Genomic DNA, 16,874 nt, shown 5'->3' with positions numbered 1-16,874 from the left:
ACCTTTCACCTTCTTATCCAATGTGCATTTTTGTGTATTTTAAAATAAACTTTGCTGTTGTAGGCCTAAATGTGTTAACTACGTGAAAGTAATTAGAAAAATACATAGAAGATGTAAGATTAATGTACAAATAACTGTTTCTTCTTCATGTTTCCTAAATTCTAGAGAGGATAGCCTAATTATTGGTGCATCCATTATTAAACATTATTCCAAAAATAATACCAGACAGTGACTGGTGAGGTATTTATCCCTGTCTCCCTTGTGCTGTTTTCTCATAAAACCCCAGTGTCAGTCCCCCGCAATAATTCTCTTCAGTACCGCTCTATACCCACATTGGATTAGAGCGTCACTGTCCGGTACAGGGCATCAGTCATCCGATGCGAGGGACTCGACGCCGGTGAACAAACGAGTCACATTTAACAAGAGTTTGGACGGAATCTTTATGGGAAATGGGGTTACCAATACGAGAGAAGATCTGGACACGAAAATCTGTATTTGTTGGTGTCGGATTGACATCTTCCTTATCCATATTTGTTTGAAATCTCCAAATCACAGCAGTAGCACGCTAACGCGTTCCATCGCACTACATCTGTAGTTGTTGGTCGGTGACAAACTAGCTACCGCTAGTTAGCTGTAACCAGAATATGGATATTTTTGTAAATACAATAGAGATGATTGTGCGCGAGCGTTTAGCTGCTTTTACGTTATGACCTGCTAACGTTAGTCCTGTATTGGAAATCTGACCGCTAAACCCATTCCTCTGTAGTCAGTGGTATCAAGGTGATGGATGGAAGTAGCTAAGCTAAAGCCACTGGACTTGTGAACCGGTGCAGATTAACTAACTATGGCTAATGATATGTGCCGTGGAATGTTGTACGCTAGCTAGCGACACATTGAGAAACTAGCTAGCAGCTACCATGAATTATATTGTGTTAGCTAACCTCCGACAGATGTTGGGTGTTATGTCGGCAATTAAATGTAATATGTAATGTATACCACGGGCTTACACCATGTATGTGGTTGGCCTCGTCCTTGTCAACCCCTGTGGTTGACACAAGTATCGGTTTTTAAAAGCAAACAGCGGGATAAAAACGCTGTCACCGGTAGTGGTGCTGAAAAGAAAGAACATATTTTCTGTCGCTAGCTCGCTACAGTATTGTAGCTATGGGAGCTAGCTAGCTATGTAGCTAGCAGCACATTATAGCTAGCTACCCCCCCAGATTTGATCAATGGTGTCTAATAAATTTTTATTCGCAATAATTCTACTATATGTGTATATAGGTGTACAGTCATTATTTTACTTTTTTGGCGGCGTCGTTTTAATTATTTTGGTTGCTATGGCATTTTTAAATGGACCCAGACTATTAGACTGGGCGAATTCACCTCCTCATCTTCAATTCAACAAATACGTCCTGACTGGATACCGACCAATATCTTCTGTCCAAGACTGTATAAGAAGCCTTTTTTACATGCACAACGAACTGGGAAACATATACACACATGGTGAGTTTAAATATTTTGGGATGAAGATAACTTGCTGGCTGGCTAGCTACATTTCTCTAGAAATAAATGAGTGGGTTTGCTAGCTAGCTAGCAACAGAGCAGTGCAGATCTTGCCTGGGTGAAGGCTTTGCTATGGAGCGATTTCAGTGCCAACAGAAACGATTTGAATTCAATATTTTTGTATTAAGATATTGAATTTAAATTCTATATTTTTCAATTTGTAATGCACAAATTTAGTTATTGAATTCATAAATTGCACTTGTATTTCATGATTTGAAACTGAATTGAATGAATATTGCATTCAGTTTTAAAATTCAATTTCAATTCCATTAAATATTGAAATCCAATATTTATATATTCCATTTCAATATTGTATATATTGCTTTCATTGTCTGTGTATTAAGTTTACAAAATATAATTTCAAGTTTAGCAAAGTTTCTTATTTTCAACTTCTCAGATGCATTCAGATTCACTTTTCAAATTCAGTTCTTTAAATTCAGATTCAAAACCAGAGACATCATCCTGTTACTTTGCTAGCAAGGAATGGTGGAAAATAACAGATAGAATCACACTCTCCAGGGTTCTCTCCAGGATATTTTAACAAGGTGGCGCAGCATCCCCACTTACATTGGGGAGAACCGTGCGCTCTGTGTTAAACAGGTTTCAGGCATTTTCTAAAGCCAATGTGTCATGTTGAATTTATCTTCTTCCAATGAATTTGGCATTTGAACTCTTTGGGCTATAAGCTATTATGACCCCTTTGCTGAAAGCTAAAACTTGGAACATGGTTGTGGTTTCTGTGACCATGCTTATGTGATGAGAACCTTGCCTGAGATCTGAAGATGTGTTAGTTTGACATGTTAGACATATTAGTTTCAAGTCTCCGGCAAGGGTACTCATTATAATGTGAGTGACTGGGTGAAGACTTTGTTAACCTGCTGAGCTAAAGCCTAGGCATTGGTTCTGTGACTTGGATGGGTCTCTTCGAGGAGGAGGTCAAAGGGGGGTGAAGTGTAACAGGTGGTTCGTGGACCATGCTTACATGATGAATACTCTGAGACCTGAAAAGTTGCATTGTCTGGCACACAGGAGACCTGGGTTAGAACCTAATCATGTCTTCCGGTCTCAGGCAAGGTTGTTCATCACATGCATGGATCACCAAACCACCGCTGTTGTGCTCTCATTAAATATGGTAAACAGATTCTTATGCATTTGTTTGCCACAGAAAGTGTTGTTCTATAGTAGGCCTGAGTTCAAACCCAGTCAGTTATATTGGTGCCGTGAGTATGAGGTCTAAGGTGGGTGAAATGTAACCGAGATCCACACTCTTTTAATGAGTAACCTTTATTTTTTATTCAACCTTTATTTTACTTGGCAAGTCAGTTAAGAACAAATTCTATTTTCTGCAATACTGGGCCAATTGTGCGCCGCCCTATGGGACTCCCAATCACGGCCGGATGTGATTCAGCCTGGATTTGAACCAGAGACTGTAGTGTTGCCTCTTGCACTGAGATGCAGTGCCTTAGGCCCCTGCGCCACTCAGGAGCCCTTGCTGGAGACTTGAATACTTGTTAGCTTCCTGAACTCATCCATATGGGATTTAGCTAAGTGGGCTAACACAGTCTTATGACATGCTGGAGACCTGGTTCGAACCCAGTCAGTCACAAGAGCAAGATTAAATAGGGAGTGGAAAAGCTATCCTCAGAAGGGCTATGACAGGGCAATTCAACTATATTCTTATGGGGGCCAAATTGCATTTATTTTTGTCACACTCTTACGTGTCCTGTGTGCATCATAGAGGGGAACAGAAGGCACGACAATATTCAAGAGTCTTAGAGAGGCCCATTCAGGAATGGGGTCATAATAGCTTATAGCCAAAATGGTACACATTTTAGAGACAAATTAATCGGAAGAAAATAAATTAAACATGCCACATTGGCTTCAGAAACCGCCGGAACCCTGTTCAACCTGTAGAACGTTTGATTCTATCTGTTAACTTCTACCATTCCTTGCTGACAAAGTACCAGGATGTTGCCTCTGGTTTTGAATCTGAATTTAGAGAACTGAATTTGAAAATGTATTTAATTCAATTGAAATTAAACTTTAAAACTATTAATTCAATTCAGTTTTCAATCATGAAATACAAGTTCAATTTATTTATTCAATTATTCAATTTGTGCATTACAAATAAAAAAATGTTGAATTCAAATACAGTTTCTGTTGGCACTGAAGTCGCTCCGTACTGTGACCAGTGACAGCAGCCATGGAAAGGGTTAGCTGGCTAGCTAACTAGCAAGCAGCTTGCTATTGTAGTTAGTTGAATCACAGTAAGTTGCCATAGGCAAAACCAAAGACAAATCTCATCAGCAGCTGATGACTAATATAATAAGCTTTATGTAAAGTTTTGGTTGCACCTGGTAGTACATTACAGCACAGAATAAACTGGTAATAACGTGGTAATTATGTCAGAAAGTATGGTAACAAGTTATAGATAATCACAATGAATTTGCCCACATACTCTTATAATTTCAGTATATGTGTTGGGCAGAGAAGGAGAAGGCTGTCTGTGTCTCTAAAAATCCTCTTCATTTTCAGATTGAAGTGACCAAGATTGCATATGAAACCATGGTCTCTAGCATAGGATTCTTGATGACCTCAAGTGAAGTCAACTTGCTACGGTATAAAGGATGCTCGTGTACCAATGGAGTGTTGAGTTTTAGTGTCAGCCAACTCCTTCCATTTTACTTACAGCACACCCTGCCAACAGTCATTAAAACAGACAGGATTAGTGATCACCAGGTCAGGGGGGAATTTATGCCTGAAAGGAAGAGGAATCCTTTATTAAGACCAGGAATGATTGATTGATTGGCAGGCAGCTTAGCCTCTCCCTTACTATGCAATTGTCATTCAGAGAAAAGTAATTAAAAGAAAAAGGATGTTCAGAGAAAAAGGTTTGTCATTCAGAGAAAAAGGTTTGTCATTTAGAGATAAAGGTTTGTCATTGAGAGAAAAAGGTTTGTCATTTAGAGAAAAAGGTTTGTCATTCAGAGAAAAAGGTTTGTCATTCAGAGAAAAAGGTTTGTCATTCAGAGAAAAAGGTTTGTCATTTAGAGAAAAAGGTTTGTCATTTAGAGAAAAAGGTTTGTCATTCAGAGAAAAAGGTTTGTCATTTAGAGAAAAAGGTTTGTCATTCAGAGAAAAAGGTTTGTCATTTAGAGAAAAAGGTTTGTCATTTAGAGAAAAAGGTTTGTCATTCAGAGAAAAAGGTTTGTCATTCAGAGAAAAAGGTTTGTCATTTAGAGAAAAAGGTTTGTCATTCAGAGAAAAAGGTTTGTCATTCAGAGAAAAGGGTTTGTCATTCAGAGAAAAAGGTTTGTCATTCAGAGAAAAAGGTTTGTCATTTAGAGAAAAAGGTTTGTCATTCAGAGAAAAAGGTTTGTCATTCAGAGAAAAAGGTTTGTCATTCAGAGAAAAAGGTTTGTCATTTAGAGAAAAAGGTTTGTCATTCAGAGAAAAAGGTTTGTCATTTAGAGAAAAAGGTTTGTCATTCAGAGAAAAAGGTTTGTCATTTAGAGAAAAAGGTTTGTCATTCAGAGAAAAAGGTTTGTCATTCAGAGAAAAAGGTTATTGCAATATTCTTGCAGCATAATAGCATTCAGAAAATAGGCTACATAAATACGGATGTATGACTCATTGGGTCTCATTGGGTAAAAGCGTCTGCTAAATGGTATATATTTATATATATATAAAGTTGGTGAAGTCACACAGGTCCCATTTTTTGTAATATATGGCACCTGAAAACCAAATAAGATCACACAAATGGAGTCTACATGTTACATTTGCACAATATGTTCAACAGCTGGAATACTTTTGGATAGAAACACGCAACTCCTGTCTAAAGAGTAGCAATCATACTTTGGACCGATTAGGCTGTGTTTACACAGGCAATCCAATTATATTTTTTACACTAATTGTTTTTTTGGCCAATCAGATAAGCTCTGAAAAATATCTAATGTGATTGGTCAAACGACCAATTAATGGAAAACCCCCAGAATTGGGTTGCCTGTGTAAACGCAGCCTTATAGAGCCTGTCCAGTTGTACTGTTCAGTAGTGCTGAGCGGGGTATGGAGGGAGGGTGCAGAAGAAATCACACTCAAAATAGATGTTAGACAGGAGGCTGGTGGGAGGAGCTATAGGAGGACAGGCTCATTGTAATGGCTGGAAAAGAATAAATGGAACCTATCAAACATGGAAATCATGTTTGACTCCATTTATACCATTCCAGCCAATACAATGAGCCTGTCCTCCTATAACTACTCCCACCAGCCTCCTCTGGTGTTGGATTGCATTGGCTGTATCACCTGGTCAGGACAAATGATTTTACATTCGGAAAAGCAGAGTGAGCGAAAGATGGGGAAGAAGGCAGGATGTGGAGGAGAGTGATATGTGTGTATCAAATTTCAAGGACCTGATTTTGCTCACCAAGCACATTCCAATAGCCTAAGTGAAGCAACCTACAACACTTCTTTAGTTTAAGGGCAATTCCTTGGTAACGGAATTACGCTGCGATTTTTCACAGGAAAGAACTGTGGTCTTTGCATCTGCACTGTTTTTCCAGTAAATGTTTTAATTGTATTTACTGTGCAGGGATCTCCCAAAGACCATAAGAGAAGAAGAAAAAAAACAGCCTTCAGAAAGTATTCATACCCCTTGACTTTACCGCTTTTGTTTTTGTTACAGATTCTTATGCTTTTGTTTGCCACAGAAAGTGTTGTTCTATAGTAGGCCTGAGTTCAAACCCAGTCAGTTATATTGGTGCCGTGAGTATGAGGTCAAAGGTGGGTGAAATGTAACCGAGATCCACACTCTTTTAATGAGTAACCTTTATTTTTTATTCAACCTTTATTTTTCTTGGCAAGTCAGTTAAGAACAAATTCTCTCACCCATTGTCACGTCCTGGCCAGTATAAGGATTAATTGTTATTGTAGTTTGGTCAGGACGTGGCAGAGGGTATTTGGTTTATGTGGTTTGGGGTGGTGGTTTTTCTAAAAAGGGCATTTGATTTATGTATTCCGGGGTTTTTGGGCACTGTTCCTTGTTTATGTAATTCTATGTTTAGTCTAGGTAATCTGTTTCTATGTTGAGTTAATTGGGGTGGACTTCCAATTGAAGGCAGCTGTGTGGTGTTGCCTTTGATTGGAAGTCCTATATTAGTTGGGTGTGTTTGTCTGTGTATTTGTGGGAGATTGTTTCTTGTTTTGCCGAGTGAGCCTTTCAAGACTGTTTCGTTGTTCGTAAGTTCGTTTCGTTTTGTTGTTTTGGTGTGTTCATTCTGAGTTAATAAATGTCAAGATGAGCGTACACATACCTGCTCCGTTTTGGTCCTCCATTACCAACGACAACCGTGACACCCATCTACACACAATACCCCATAATGACAAAGTGAAACGTTTTAAACATTTTTGAAAATGTATTGAAAATTAAATGCAGAAATATCTCATTTAAATAAGTATTCACACCCATGAGTCAATACTTTGCAGAAGCACCTTTGGCAGTGATTACAGTTTTGAGTCGTCTTGGGTATGTCTGTATCAGCTTTGCACATCTGAATTTTTTTTTTCTTCTCAAGTTCTGTTAAGTTAGATGGGGAGTGGCGGTGAACAGCAATCTTAGTCTTTCCACAGATTTTCAATAGGATTAAAGCATTCCAGCGTTGCTTTGGCTGTATGTTTGAGGTCATTGTCCTGTTGGAACGTAAATCTTCTCCCCAGTCTAAGGTCGTTTGCACTCTGAAGCAGGTTCTCATCAAGGATTTGCCTGTATTTGGTTCCATTCATTGTTCCCTCTATCAGTCTCCCAATCCCTGCAGTTGAAGAGCATGCCAATAGTATCATGCTGCCAGCACCATGCTGCACAGTAGGGATGTTGTTAGACGGTTGATGTTCTGTGCCTGGTTTTCTCCAGACATCGCGCTTTGCATTCAGACCAAATAGTAAAATGTGTCTCATCAGACCACAGAATATTTTGCTTTATGCTATCAGTCTTTCACGTGCATTTTTGCAAACTCCAGGCATGCTGTCGTGGCTTTTTCTCAGAAGTGGCATCTGTCTGGACACTTTCCCTTAAAGTGCTGTAAAGACTGTTGTCCTTCTGGCAGGTTTTCCCATCTCAGCCAAGGAACTCTGTAGTTCTGTCAGTGTTCATTGGGTTCTTGGTCACCTCCCTGACCAAGGTCCTTCTTGCCCGGTTGTTCCGTTTGGTCAGAAGGCCAACTCTAGGTAGAGTCTGGATAGTTCCATATTTTTTTTATTTCCCAATGATGGAGACCACTGTGCTCTTGGAAACTTTGAACACTACAAATTGTTTTATACCCTTCCCCAGATATATGCCTAATCACAATCTTGGAGATGTACTAGTTCCTTGGACTTCATGGGATAGGTTCAGCTCTGACATATATAGACAGGTGTGTTTCTTTCTAAATCATGTCCAAAAAATGGAATTGGTAACATGTGGAGCTACCAATCGAGTTGTAGTGACATCTCAAGGATGATCAAAGGAAATTGGATGAACCTGAACTCAATTTGGAGTGTCAAAGCAAAAGAGTGTGAATACTTATGTAAATTAGATATTTCTGTATTTCATTTTCAATAAATTTGCAAAAATCTTGAAAAAATACATTTTCACGTTGTAGTCATAGGGTATTGTGTGCAGATGGGTGAGAAAATACATCTATTTAATCAATTTAGAATTACGTCTGTAACAACAAAATGTGGAATAAGTCAAGGGGTATGAATACTTTCTGAAGACACTTACACTCAGTGGCCAGTTTACTAGGTACACCCATCTAGTACCGGGTCAGACCCCCCTCTTGCTTCCAGAACAGCCTGAACTCTTCAGGGCATGGATTCTACAAGGTGTGGTTGGTGTTCAAACATGGCTCAATTGGTAACAAGGGACTTAACGTGTGCCAGGAAAACATTCCCCACACCATTACACGACCGCCACCAGCCTGTACCGTTGACAGCAGGCAGGATGGAGCCATGGACTCATGCAGCTTAGGCTAAATCCTGACTCTGCCATCAGCATGACATAACAGCAACCGTGATTAGTCGGACCAGGAAAAGTTTTTCCATTCCTCAGTTGTCCAGTGTTGGTGATCACGTTCCCATTGGAACCTCCTCTTCTTGTTTTTAGCTGATAGGAGTGGAACCCGGTGTGGCCGCCTGCTGCAATAGCCCTTCCGTGACAAGGACCGACGAGTTGTGCGTTCCGAGATGCTGTTGTACTGCACCGTTATTTCCCTGTTTGTGGCCTGCCTGTTAGCTTGCACGATTCTTGACATTCTCCTTTTGACCTCTCTCATCAACAAGCTGTTTTCGCCCACAGGGCTACGCTGACTGAATGCTTTTCGTTTGTCGCACCGTTCTCAGTAAACCCTAGACACTGTCATGCATGAAAATCCCAGGAGGCCGGCCATTTCTGAGATACTGGACAATCGTACCACGCTCAAAGTCACTTATGTCATCCTAGCGTTCAATCAAACAGTAACTGGATGCCTGTTTGCCTGCCACATGACTCACTGTCTGTAGGACCGAACCATTTAAAAAAACAATTTTATTACTTCATTTTTTATCATATAAGGCCATTGTTTGCTCTAGATTGCAGGAAATTGCAGTTACAGGTGTTCAAAAATCTTGGCTGTACTCTGCAGCACCTCCTTGTTTAAATATCCTGGGGAGAACCCTGATGTGTAAGGTGTTCAAAGTAGTCATTGTACATAGTTGTTTTTTCTTGCCATACTGTGTAATTCTGTTACTGTGGAATTGCCCTGTAGTGCAGCAGTAATTGTTGCTGAAGCTGAACAAGAGCTTGTGGAAGGTGAAAAAAAGGTGTCTATGCAGTAGCGCTATGCCGTATTGCTAATGTGATTGGAAATTCATCACACATTTGACATTTTTTTGTCATTTCATTGGAATATAATAACAGGTGAAAATAAACTATCCGGTACAGTAGTGAAAACTGCAAGCTTTTTGTATTGGTAAATCTGGTGCTAGTTGTCAGCAAGATTTAGGCCTATTTGACCGGACCCTGTTTATCCTCTTCACCCCTTCCTGACAGGTATCCCTCTGCTCTGCTTCCTGTTCCTCATCCCGCTCAACTTCCCCTGGTCCCAGATCAGTGTGACATGGCTGGGTGTGGTCCACTTCCTGGCCTGCCTGTCCCCCCAGCTGGGCTCTGTGCTCTACCACCTCTTCATGAACCACGAGGGAGGAGAGCCTGTCTACCACACCCTTCTCACCCTCGACATGTGCGGCATCTGCATGATCAACACGCTGGGTAAGCAGAGGGGCTTCTGGGTAGCAACTAAAAGCTCTCTACTCTCTCATTCTTTCTTTCATTCTCTCTACCTTTTTATCTCCTTTCTTTCTCTTCCGGCCTTTTGTTTTCTGTGTACACTGTCTGGCGCACTCTTTTTGTGCAATCCATTTTTAATTTACATATATGCAAATCATCTTGAGTATCCAATAGCCAGTGTGTCGTACCAGCAATTTGGTGCCTTTCAAGATGTGTAACTTGGTAGGGGAAAAAAAGTTTGATTTCACACTTTGTCATAAAGAGTACATGCATAACCTAATAAAAATAAAAACATTTTCCAATCTCATAAAAAAAATGACTATAGTAAGTGCCTATTAAACTAGTATGGGCTATGTGGGACGCTAGTGTCCCACCTGCGGGACACAGCCAGTGAAATAGCAGGGCGGCAAATTCAAATCAGCAAAAATCTCAGAATTCTAATTTCTCAAACATACAACTATTTTACACCATTTTAAAGATACACGTCTCCTTAACCCAACCACGTTGTCCGATTTCAAAAAGGCTTTACGGCGAAAGCAAAACATTAGATTATGTTAGGACAGTGCCTAAAAAATAAAAGCCACACAGCCATTTTCCAAGCAAGGACAGGCGTCACAAAAACCAGAAATACAGCTAAAATTAAGCACTAACCTTTGATGATCTTCATCAGATGGCACTCATAGGACTTCATGTTATACAATACATGTATGTTTTGCTCGATAAAGTTCATATTTATATCCAAAAACCACATTTTACATTGGCCCGTAATGTTCAGAAATCCTTTTCCTCCGAAAACTTCCGGTGAATGAGCACATTTACAGAAATACTCATCATAAACGTTGATAAAATATTAAACTGTTATTCAAAGAATTATAGATAAACATCTCCTTAATGCAACCGCTGTGACAGATTTAAAAAATGCTTCACGGGGAAAGCACACTTTGCAATGATCTGAGTACAGCGCTCAGAAAACAACAGCAGGCAATACAGATACCCGCCATTTTGGAGTCATCTAAAATCATAAATAGAATTATAAATATTCACTTACCTTTTGATAATCTTCATCAGAATGCACTCCTAGGAATCCCAGGTCCACAATAAATGTTGTTTTGTTCGATAAAGTCCATCATTTATGTCCTTTTTGTTCGTGCGTTCAGTACGCTACTCCAAATGTAGGAAGTGCGCAGAAAATTTCACGACGAAAAGTCAAAAAAGTTATATTTACGTTCGTAGAAACATGTCAAACGATGTATAGCATCAATCTTTAGGGCCTTTTTAACATAAAACTTCAATAATATTCCAACCGGACGATTCCAATGTCTTGAAAAATGTAATGGAACACAGCTAACTCTCACGTGAATGCGCGCCAATGAACTCATGTCCACTCCTGAGTCAACAACTTCCAACTTCCTTTGTTCGCTCTCTGTTCACCATAGAAGCCTCAAACAACTTTCTAAAGACGGTTGACATCTAGTGGAAGCCTTAGGAAGTGCAAAATGAACCCTAAGTCACTGTATACTGAATAGGCCCAGTCTTGAAAAACTACAAACCACTTCCTAGTTGGATTTTCTCTCAGGTTTTTGCCTGCCATATGAGTTCTGTTATACTCACAGACATCATTCAAACCGTTTTAGAAACTTCAGAGTGTTTTCTATCGAAATCTATTAATAATATGCATATCCTACGTTCTGAGCCCGAGTAGTAGGCAGTTTAATTTGGGCACATCATTCATCTGAATTTCCGAATACTGCCCCCGTCACTAAAAAGTTATTAAGTGCCAAATAAAGTATTATTATTATTAAACCTTTATTTTGACAGGGAAGTCATCTATATGACTTCCCAGTCAAAACTGTTCGCTGCTCTGGCACCCCAATGGTGGAACAAGCTCCCTCACGACGCCAGGACAGCGGAGTTAATCACCACCTTCCGGAGACACCTGAAACCCCACCTCTTTAAGGAATACCTGGGATAGGATTAAGTAATCCTTCTAACCCCCCCCCCAAAAAAAAAAGATATAGATGTACTATTGTAAAGTGGTTGTTCCACTGGATATCATAAGGTGAATGCACCAATTTGTAAGTCGCTCTGGATAAGAGCGTCTGCTAAATGACGTAAATGTAAATGTATATATACAGTACCAGTCATTCCAGGGTTTTTCTTTTCTTTTACTATTTTCTACATTGTAGAATAATAGTGAAAACATCAAAACTATGAAATAACACATATGGAATCATGTAGTAACCAAAAAAGTGTTAACCTCTCTAGGGGAGGTGGGACGAAATCGTCCCACACTATTCAACAGCCAGTGAAAAATCAGAGCGCCAGATTTAAAACCACAAAATGTCATAATTCTAAGTTCTCAAACACAGGACTATTTTACACCATTTTATAAATACACTTCTCCTGAATCGAACCACGTTGTCCGATTTCCAAAAGGCTTTACAGCGAAAGCAAAACATTAGATTATGTTAGGAGAGTACATAGACACAATAACCACACAGCCATTTTCTAAGCAACTAGCATGCATCACAAATACCCAAAACACAGCTAAATGCAGCACTAACCTTTGACGATCTTCATCAGATGACACTCCTAGGACATCATGTTACACAATACATGCATTTCTTTGTTCGATAAAGTTCATATTTATATATAAAAACAGCATTTTACATTGGCGCGTGACGTTCAGAAAATATTTTGCCTCCAATACTGCCGGTGAATCAGCACCACAATCTACAAAAATACTCGTCATAACATTGATAAAATATTAAACTGTCATTCAAAGAATTATAGATTAACATCTCCTGAATGCAACCGCATTGCCAGATTTCAAAATAACTTTACTGGGAAATCACACTTTGCAATAATCTGAGTACTGTGCTCAGAAGGAAACACTAAGCGATACAGATAGCCGCCATGTTGGAGTCATCTAAATTAATAAATAGTATTAGAAATATTCACTTACCTTTGATGATCTTCATCAGAAGGCACTTCCAGGAATCCCAGGTACTCAACAAATGTTGTTTTGTTCGATAAAATCCATAATTTATGTGCAAATAGCTTATTGTTGTTCGCGCGTTCAGTTCAGCTACTCCAAATATGCGCACTGAAAATGTTGCGACGAAAAGTTTAAAAAAAAATTGTATTTACGTTCGTTCAAACATGTCAAACGTTGTAAAACATCAATCTTTAGGGCCTTTAGAACGTGAAGATTCAGTAATATTTCAACCGGACGGTTCCTGTGTCTTGAAAAATGTTTTGGAACGGAGGATCCACCCTCGTGAACGCGCCCCAATGAAGTGATGTCATTCCCTTGGTGACCAAGTTCCCAGCCTTCTCATTCGGTCTCCGTTCATCGTAGACGCTTCAAACAACTTCCTAAAGACTGTTGACATCTAGTGGAAGCCTTAGGAAGTGCAAAATGAACCCTAACTCACCGTGTGTTCGATTGGCAATGACTTGAAAGGACTACAAGCACCAGAATTCTCACTTCCTGCTTAGATTTTTCTCAGGTTTTTGCCTGCCATATGAGTTCTGTTATACTCACAGACATCATTCAAACAGTTTTAGAAACTTCAGAGTGTTTTCTATCCAAATCTACTAATAATATGCATATTCCAGTTCCTGGGCCTGAGTAGTAGGCCGTTTAATTTGGGTATGTTTTTCATCCGGCCATGAAAATACTGCCCCCATCCCAAAGAAGTTAAACAAATCAAAATATACTTTATATTTGATATTCTTCAAAGTAGCCACCCTTTGCCTTGATGGCAGCTTTGTGTGCATGATTCTCTGGGATGGGAATATTTGTTGTGGTGTAGTTTAATGACTAACTGCCTCTGACTTTGTGTGTTGTTTGCCTCAGGAGCGCTGCCCATCGTCTACAGCACCCTGCTGTGCTACCCATTCACCCGCACAGTGGCTCTGCTCGTCTACATCCTGCTGTCCAGCTACGCTATCTACTCGGCCATCACGGCGCGGAGTAGCGTGCGGCGTCTGCGCTCCTTTGCCTGGCAGGCCCTGTTCCGCTTCTCCTTCTTCCTGCTGCGCTGGGTGGGCGTGGGCGGCGGCAGCCCCACCTCGCTGCAACACTTCCTCACCATGGATGCGCTGGCTGTACTGGGCGGGATCATCAACATCTCGCGCATCCCAGAGCGCTTCCGCCCGGGCCTCTTTGACTACTGGTGCAACAGCCACCAGATCATGCACGTGCTGGTGGTGGGCTCCATCCTCTACCTGCACTGGGGTGTTCTGGACGACCTGCTCTGGATCAACAGCCACCACTGTCCCTCAGACTGAGCCCCACCCTGCCTGGAGTAGGACCAGCAGGGAACAGGGTTTAGGACCTCTGGGGGGAGGGGGCTGTTTCAATAGGTAATGGTTGGGAAGGGAAGATGGGAAGTGTTCATGAAGATGTGCATGGAAGGCCAGATAAAGTGTTTTACATAATAGGGATTGGTGCAGGCTTTGACACATGTGCACCTAGCAAGAATGTTCATACTGTATCTGTGTCCATCTTGCCATTATACATGCGTTGCTATTTATATTAGGGAACACACACAAGGATTTGTATATTGGCTCACTGGTCAACCACACACACACACACACACACACACACACACACACACACACACACACACACACACACTGCAGAGGATCTGTCAAGATTACACACAAAGGAGATTAAGGATTTGATATCAGAAATACACATAGAAATGTCTACAAAAAAAATCATGATATGCAAGTGAAGTTACACTTGAGCAATAGTTGATTTTCTCTTATCCTCATGTGTCAATTACCATTTCAACCTATGGCTTTTATCAAAGTGGATCCGTCAATGATGCATTAATTCTTTCTGAAGTATTTTTCAGATGTCATTCTATTGCAACCTATGCAGCACATAGCATATAAACTTTAGAACAAACACACACACCGCACACACTCACAGCGTAGCATGCATACATGCTAGTAATGCACAAGTAATGCACAAAGCACTCCCAGACCCGTCACAGAGTCCTATGGAACTACTTGAGTTACTGTGTATTAGAGAGGATATTCTCCCTCTCATTATTTCTTCCATGTTTGTTTGTCTTTCTCCCTTCTCTCTGACTTTGTCTGTCTCTCTGTGGTCAGGTATGGGTAACTGGGTATGGGTGAAGGGTATGGGTAACAGGGTATGGGTAACTGGGTATGGGTGAAGGGTAACTGGGTATGGGTAACTGGGTATGGGTGAAGGGTAACTGGGTATGGGTAACTGGGTATGGGTAACTGGGTATGGGTGAAGGGTATGGGTAACAGGGTATGGGTAACTGGGTATGGGTAACTGGGTATGGGTAACTGGGTAAGGGTGAAGGGTAACAGGGTATGGGTAACTGGGTATGGGTGAAGGGTAACAGGGTATGGGTAACTGGGTATGGGTGAAGGGTAACAGGGTATGGGTAACTGGGTATGGGTGAAGGGTAACAGGGTATGGGTAACTGGGTATGGGTGAAGGGTAACTGGGTATGGGTGAAGGGTGAAGGGGTTCATTCCTTGGCTTGTTAGTGCTCATTTTGTTTGAAGTTTACCTCCCTTTTAGTGCAATCCACATAGCCTAAATGCTAGACTGAACTTGGATGCGTTGTGCCATTGAAAATACAGCCATTTTGATTAGGGAATCATGACATATTATCCACGTTTACAATTGCTATTGTTGAGTTACATTAAGTTACTCTTTATTATTGGTTGACCTTAATCTTGTGAGACAGTGCTTTTTATTTATTCATCAATATCTATATTTAAAGTGACAATTCCTCACATTTAACTAAGGAATTTGATTTGGTGTTGATTATTGTAATCATGTTTGGCACATACTGTAGTCAATGAAAAGGGCACATAACGTCTTAAATGAAGATGCCTAAAACAGACCGGATGTCTCTCTTTATAATACCTGAACAATAGTTACATGACTGTGCAGGATGGATCTTGTTGACTGAAAAGGGAAGTTCTGCCACCAAAAAGATGCCAAATGTTTATTACGCTACAGTATTAGAGAGACCGTTTGTGATGAGGGTTTTTTAAATTTGAATGCACTATTATTATTTGACTACTAGAAACCAGTAGGTTCCCCTGAGAGGGTAGAAATGGCCGACAGCTAGGCTACATTCTAGGCTTTTAACTGTCCGAGGCCAGATAATGATTTGGTATGATGCACTGCATTCTATGCCAAAGCTGGACATTATTACTACATAACATAGCCCAGTTTGAGTCTTTGCACTTTGTTACCCTTAGAGAGGTACAGTACTGTAGTACCAAGCTGACCGGTGCCATATAGTATTTCATTAGACAACTGCAACCAAGCATGAATGAACCCCTAACCCTCTCACCATTTTCACAACCAGTAACCCTGAGCAAACTATTTCTGGTTACTCAGTTTTAAAGTAAAAATTGTTGGCACTAGTTTCTGCACTGGCATTTGAGTTTATGCTCTGAGGAACAGTACAATGTTTACTTTTTTGATTACTTTTGTGTTTTATAGATTTTGTTCAAAGATTGACTGTATGTGGAAGGTTGAGACCAAGCGTTTAGTTTTTTTAATCTGCTTTGTTCTGAGGGACCTTTTACCTAGTCGTCCCATGGACTAGTTAAGTTTGCATGTTTCTATGTAACATTGCACTTTTGTAACCTGGTGCACACACTCACACATAACCACACTAATTTCCACTTCACTCACAAGTTGCCAAATGATGTGTCGAGGGCCTCCGTTGTAGCACATGCTTTGCTCACATTGAGTCAGGGGTGAGGGAGAATGTCCCAGCCTCTCCCACACAGGCCTCAGACTGCAACCCGACCCTGACTAGTGTTAAACTGTTTCTCAGCCCCCTTATGAAACCACCCCTGTCATGGTGAGTACATTACAGCCATGGCCCCTTGTATCGTCATACGCTGAAATTGTATTACAGTGCACTGAATGAAACTGATTATTAATGCATGTTAGTAGCTCTCAAACATAAACTCATTGTCTCATACGAGGACTTTA

At 40.5% G+C, this 16,874-nt stretch overlaps 1 protein-coding gene across 2 annotated transcripts; it reads left to right on the top strand.

Moving 5' to 3' along the window:
- Nucleotides 1-342: 342 nt before the first annotated feature.
- LOC106601588 (progestin and adipoQ receptor family member 4) lies at nucleotides 343-15,028 on the top strand. Of its 2 annotated transcripts, none has more exons than XM_014193899.2 (3): nucleotides 343-1,503; nucleotides 9,623-9,841; nucleotides 13,722-15,028. In XM_014193899.2, the coding sequence occupies exons 1-3, from the start codon at nucleotides 1,230-1,232 to the stop codon at nucleotides 14,153-14,155; spliced, it is 927 nt and encodes a 308-aa protein (XP_014049374.1). In that variant the 5' UTR covers nucleotides 343-1,229; the 3' UTR covers nucleotides 14,156-15,028. The 2 variants fall into 2 exon arrangements, with proteins under 2 accessions (XP_014049374.1, XP_045571318.1); XM_045715362.1 differs by lacking the exon at nucleotides 343-1,503 and adding an exon at nucleotides 4,085-4,181.
- Nucleotides 15,029-16,874: the final 1,846 nt, after the last annotated feature.

Source organism: Salmo salar, chromosome ssa03 (assembly GCF_905237065.1).
Source record: "Salmo salar chromosome ssa03, Ssal_v3.1, whole genome shotgun sequence".
NCBI classification, from domain to species: Eukaryota; Metazoa; Chordata; class Actinopteri; order Salmoniformes; family Salmonidae; genus Salmo; species Salmo salar.
Note: the sequence above shows the minus strand (reverse complement) of the source record. Positions and strands in the feature narration are given on the sequence as shown.

What these genes read in the sequence shown, in the direction of transcription:
- LOC106601588 (XM_014193899.2), top strand. Translation starts at nt 1,230, where the DNA reads ATGGTGTCTAATAAATTTTTATTCGCAATAATTCTACTATATGTGTAT. An exon ending in GGGAAACATATACACACATG is followed by an intron (nt 1,504 to 9,622) that starts GTGAGTTTAAAT and finishes CCTTCCTGACAG; the next exon opens with GTATCCCTCTGCTCTGCTTC. An exon ending in CTGCATGATCAACACGCTGG is followed by an intron (nt 9,842 to 13,721) that starts GTAAGCAGAGGG and finishes TGTTTGCCTCAG; the next exon opens with GAGCGCTGCCCATCGTCTAC.